This window comes from Miniopterus schreibersii, assembly GCF_964146895.1.
Source record: "Miniopterus schreibersii genome assembly, chromosome: 3".
NCBI lineage: Eukaryota > Metazoa > Chordata > Mammalia > Chiroptera > Miniopteridae > Miniopterus > Miniopterus schreibersii.
In genome coordinates this window covers 80643756-80649755 of record NC_138103.1, presented here as the reverse complement: position 1 = coordinate 80649755, position 6000 = coordinate 80643756, and the positions used below count along the sequence as shown (strand labels likewise).

Sequence of the window (6000 nt, the reverse complement as noted above, 5' to 3'; positions counted from 1 at the left end):
TTGTAAATATCCAGGGTTTTTCTTTTTTTGTTTCATTTTTTGAGTTAATTCATTTTATTGTATTTTACACAACTATTGGCACACGACCAATCGGATATTAAAACATAAACAAGCCCTTCAGTGCAGACCATTTGAGAGGCAAGCATTCAGAGGGCAAGGGAAACCACGACTTCCACTCAGAGGGGACACGTGTCCCACCTGCAGAGAGCCACTGTGGTCTCCATGGCCCGGCCGCAGCTGTCCAGGGGTGGAAGGTGCAGGCCGGGTCTGACGAAGGCCGCACCTCTTCCCTCCCCTCCCTGGCCAGTGCTGCCCAGAGGTCAGGACCGAAGGCTGGGTGGGTGGCAGGAGGGTGTCCTGGAGAGGCGAGGATGGGGTGGCTGGGACAAGCCCAGGGCCACACAGACGAGGGACCAACAGGCCTCATTCACGAGGTGGAGTTCGAAGATCTAGGGCTGGTTGGAGGCAGCGGCCCAGAGAAGCCTCCTTTCTCGCACGGAAGGCAAGGCCAATGGCCAGAGGCAGTCAGGGCAACAGGAGAACGGGGGAGTCTGGACTAAGGGGGGTAAGAGCAGTTACTGGAAAAGGGCAAGGAGCACCTGAGTGCTGAGGGCACAAAGGATGTGTCCCATCTCTGCTATGACACTTACTGAATAACCTTGACCCCCCTGTGCCTGTTTACTCACCTGGAGATAGGAACTATACCTGTGCCAAGGGGTCAGGCACCCACTAATCACTTACCAACGTCAGCCCCACCTCAGAGATGCCGTCTATAGGGTCTTGGCTAAAGCCCCCAGTGTTCCTTACCCTGCACAAGGGGCTGAGGGGCGAGCAAGGGTGAGAACCAGGGTTGGGGTCTTGCTAGGAGAATCAACTGACAGCAGGTGAGGGACTTTACCTTGAGGGGCGGTGGCATGGGCCATGTAGCTGGATGAGACAGCAGGGGAACAGCGAGGTTGGAACTGGAGGCCCGATGGCCTTAAGTGGGCGAGGAATGAGCTGAAATGACCAGATGCCGAGGTTAGGACGTGTCTGAAGCAATCACAGCACACCTTCCAGGACCCATCTTGATGAGGACCAGCATCTTATAAACACTGACAGTACATGAAAACCCAGCCCACCAGGAAACCGCCCATTTCCTGGGCCAGGTGGTGCTATCACACCTCATTTACACACATCAGCAAAGGTCACTGCCTCCAGCCACTGCAGTCTCGGTAACACTGAGATTCCCTGCGACCTCATGGGAGCACAGAGCTGGGGAGGGGCCAGTGGTCTCCAGCAGCACCTGCTCAGAGCACCCTCGGGAACCTTCTGTGGAAGGACCTGTGTGGTGTATTCATAATACCTGCCTTCAAATTGCTGTGGATCATTCTGGAACACACACTCAAAGGGGCCCTGTAGTCTGAGACAAGTAGTTCTGTCACTCACTGGTTTGTAAGAATTTTTATACATTTCCTTATAAAGTCTACACATAAGTTACATTTCAAGATACATTTTGATTTAACAACTTAAAATGTGTCTTTTTTAAAGCGATACAAATGACCTAAGAGTAACGGAGAAGTCTAAGTACACAGTACCCCAGTATCAGCTGGTCAGAAATCACAGACACAGTATCATTCGAATGGTTTTACTGAACCCCCATCAGTGCAGCATGAGAGCAGACTCTGTTCCAGTTCCGATTCTCTCATCTAGAACCTGCAACTGCCACCAGGTTCTGAGTTTACTGAACCAATGGATGAAATAGTTTTTCATTGCCTTAATTTAGAAAATTCGAGGATGTGAAACTATAGAAACCACCCTTTCCCTTGAGGAAAGTTCACTTAAACACACACTACATGTTTTCCAAAGTTTATTAAAAATCAAATAGAAAAACTTTACATAAAAATATGTCAATTTTAGTCTCCACATTGTTGTCCACACACACAAAAAATCAAAACATGATATCTTTTTGTTAAACCTGTAGTGCGTGACTACAGTGGTAGCCAGGCCAATTCATTCAGTTCACCATGACAGGGTGGAGCATGGCACCTGTGCCTGCATATCGAGCTTTAAAATGGGCACCCACGGGACACTGGCCACCATCCCCGCAGTGGTGTCCTTAGTGTAGGGTTACAGTCAATATTGCTAATACGTAGAGATTAGTACAGACCTACATATCAGTTTTTATAAATATTTCTTTATCAATAGGTTCACAATTTAAATATCTTTAAATATTTTTGATAGCTTTCGATCATTAAGAACTGCAGACAAAATGTGCTACTCTATTCTGGAATGCCTCCTAGAGAACCTGCAGTCACAGCTGGCAGCTCTCAACAACAATGTGGGCCAGTCCTGCTTAAAAACAAAACAGACCATAGACATTTTAAAGCTTGTCCTTGCCAGGTGTCCATCACTTTCAGATATCACTCTGCGTATCAATCAGGTGTCATGGTAATAAGTTTCTCCTCTCAACATTCTCCACTAGTGGACTCAAAGGCAAACCTCCCTGTAGTGTTCAGCAGGGCTACTAGCCCATGTTAGAAATGGGAAGTCAGGTGACCTATGAGATGCAGCTACCTCCCAGGACAACTGTGGTGCTCCAAAAACTCAGGGTTAGGCGGGATGGATATATTCTTGTTCAAAAAAAGGTAACAAAGACAGTGGTTGTCATGGCAGAATACACTTGCATAGTATACCGGTATGCTTCTCAAGTCGGGCGACAGCCGCTCCCAGCCCCAACACCGGGCTGTGCTCTCCTGCAATACATTAGGAATACTCCCCACGGCACACTGAGCAGCTGAAGCGCTTCTCACATATTTGCTCTTAACAGAACGAATGCATACTGCTACAGATTCCTCAATGGAATCAACATAATCCCTTTCTCCACATTCCTAAAACTGGGCACCATTGTCCGTAATGATCTTCACCAGACCCATCATTACAGGCTATGTGACTAAAACTGACTGAAGCATGTAGTTCCCTTTTTTTTTAAGATTTTATAATGTGACAGACAACCTCTTCTCTCCTTAGAAAGTTATACTTCTGGCACTTTAAATGCTGGATTTGTTGTCTAGTTTAAAAGAACCAAAAACCAAAACATTAAAACTCCATGGTCAGAGAGAGACGACAGGCTGGACGGCAGAGCCGGCAGGCAGCTGGTCAGAAGACTTGGGGGCCGAACCCCTTCAGAAAACCAGGGGGCAACTCGGCTCCTTCATCACAAATTGAGAGGCCTCCCCTCTGACCCAAGGAATAAACATAAACCCAAGCCCCTCACTCATAGTGTTTGCAACCACGCTCATCAGACAACCAGCCGACTTGATGAACCCAACTTAGAAAATGTAACTGGGGAAAGGACCTAAGCTTGTTTAAAAAAACTCCCTCCTCCATTAAATATAACTTATGTGAAAATATGAAATTAAATAAAAAATATCTTGAGTTATTGCACAAATAATAAGTTTTCAATATTTACATAGAAAAACAGTTCTGAAACTTGAAACGAAATGCGAGGGCAGTAAAACAATGGCGACTCCCGTCCTATTCGTCGCGGAAGAACCAAGGACAGGGCTGATCGCTGGAGCTCTGACAAACGTAAAAGAAATACTCAACCTCAAAGGAACAGGCACGGCTACAGAAAAACAAATGCCACAGCCAGCTTCACCCCTGCAGCTCCAGGTCCAGGCCTGCTTCTGGAAGGATCCTGGGAAGGCAGAAAACAGCGTCCACACGGATAAGGCTTCACAGATGAGCACAAGGAGCTGTACTTTAAGATGGACGTGACCACCACACAAGGAACATGCAGAGTGCTCAGCGGCGGGCATTCGCGGGGCCCGGCCGATGTGCTGGATGCTGGTCTCAGTTCCCGCCAGGCGCCGAGGCCACCCGGCTCAGTCTCGGAGGGTGGGGCCAGGGGGCACCGCTGGGAGCCACTATCTGCTGAGGCTGACGGGCAGGCTGTCCCTCGTGTGCGCGTGTTTTTTTCTCCTCCAGCCAGCACGGTTATACTGGTGGTGCCCCCGGTTGCCCACTGGGGGCCGCACGCCTCCAGTGCCCACGGAGCTGTAGCCACCACCCTGGCTGTGGTTGTGAGAGCCTTTCATGGCCAGCTTCATGCCGCTGTGCTGCTGAAGAGATAGAGACACAGCAGTGACGCAGGGTGGCCTGGGAACAGCAGGCGGCCGCTGGGAGATCCCCCCCCCCCCCCCCGCCTGGGAGCAGTGAGCCTGTGCAACAGGGGAGCTGACTGCAGTGACGGAGGTGGAGCACAGTAAGCACAGAAAACACACCGGCCTCAGACACTGTGCCTTGTTCCTGCTGGAAGATGCCAGTCCCAGCTCTGCAAACACCTGGGCGCTTCAAGAGCGCAGGAAGTCTGTAATGGCCTGTTTTCCTACTACACCACTGCTTCTAATGTGTGGGATCTGCACTCAGATTAGTCACAGAGAAACGGGGAAACGCATTCGCAGGGACCTAGAAAGCAAATGAACTTCGGGCCCTGCCAGCCCACCTCCCCCTCTGCCAGGCGCCCAGGCCATGCCCTGGTGGGAGTTCACATGGGATGAAAGCACTGCCAGGGGCCACAGCTGTATTTGTTCTAGATTCTACTGCTTGCTTCTTGAAAACCAAAGTTTTTAGCACATAAATTGATAAATGGGAAAACAAAATATTCTTCACATCAAACCTTATTTCAAACTTTAGTTTTATGCTAACAAGTTCAACAGACGAATTAAGAGAAATATATGTGGAAAAGAATTAAACTATATTAAATTTTAAAATAATTTCTTAATACTTTGTTACAAGGGGAAGCAAACATGAAGCTGAATGATCAGAAAACAAATTCCCCTTTGAAAAGCCTCTGTGGAATTCTCTCTTTGGTGGAGGAAGCTATGAACACTGCCTATCATGAACCTGGTGTGGTGGGTGCCAGGGGCCTGGGTCGGATAGGAGACCTACCTTATGATACAGATGAGGGCTGGAGAGCGGGTTGGGAGATGCGGATGGAATGGCTGGGGAAGACATGTGGTGCACTGCCTTCAGTGCCGAAGTTCCTTCAACACCAACTTGTCTACAAGGAACGGGAGCCACCCCCAGGGTCGGCGGAGGTATAGTAAACCTGGTCTAGGGAAAGAACCACCAGAGACACCTGTAAGGCACGGGTCTGACACAGGTCAACCATCCCAGTCCCAGGGCTGAGCACCGAAAAAGCTGCCATTTGCAAAAAGGCTCATGACTCTGGTTTATGTTTGACTAGAACCTCACCAGATTTTGTTCCGAATCAGAAACATTTTATGTTTCGAAACAGCAATTACAATATGAAGTATGCCCAGTGACAAAAGTCAGAAAGTTTCAATATTCACTAAGACCAAACAATAATTCGAAGACTTCAGGCATCAAAGTAACTGTCCCTCGAATCTCTGGAAAGAGCCCACAGTAGTGACGGCCCACAGCCGGTGCCAAGGCAGGTGGTCCCTGCCCCTCCTCCATAGTTTGTGGGCTGCTCCTATTTCTGCATCACCACCCTGTCACAGCCCAGAGTGCTGGCGTGAATCCCTCTCCCTAGACTTTCCAAAACTGCACTGCTCACATCCTGCAGTCCTCTGCCCCACAGACCTCTGGAGAGTGACCGCGACCCTCCTTGCATGTATCTATGTAGCTTTACACTGAATTATAACCCACACTGTAGAAACTGTTTTTACTTTTAAAGTAAATTAATGTGATAGGTTTTTTACATATACATATTCAACTGATTTATAATTGGGAAGTAGATACAAAATTCAGTATTTCTGAAATTGTCTTTCAGACTTCTAATTTTGTCTAAATTTAAAAAAAAGAGAACATATTCTAATAGAAAAAGCCCTATAAATACTGCCTATGTGAAAAAGTAAAAATAATTTGAAAAAGCCAAAGTTGCTATTAAACTTGATAAAAGACACTGATTCTCAGAGGCAACAGGGACAAGTGTCCGTTTCTGCCTGGGGAAAGCATTAAAGTCCTCTCTTCAACACAACCCTAGGACATTGG

General features: G+C 47.9%; 1 protein-coding gene across 2 annotated transcripts in view; it reads right to left on the bottom strand.

The window, feature by feature from the left end:
• Nucleotides 1-1832: 1832 nt before the first annotated feature.
• The window catches only part of TENT4A (terminal nucleotidyltransferase 4A), a 43696-nt gene continuing 39528 nt past the window's right edge, over nt 1833-6000 (bottom strand). The window contains exons 12-13 of one of the 2 annotated variants that reach the window (XM_081132241.1): nt 4933-5097; nt 1833-4103 (exon numbers count right to left, since the gene is read on the bottom strand). In XM_081132241.1, coding sequence (XP_080988367.1) covers nt 3909-4103; nt 4933-5097 — 360 coding nt within the window. In that variant the 3' untranslated portion in view covers nt 1833-3908. The remainder of the gene's footprint in view (nt 4104-4932; nt 5098-6000) is intronic. The other variant, XM_081132242.1, reaches the window with a different exon arrangement.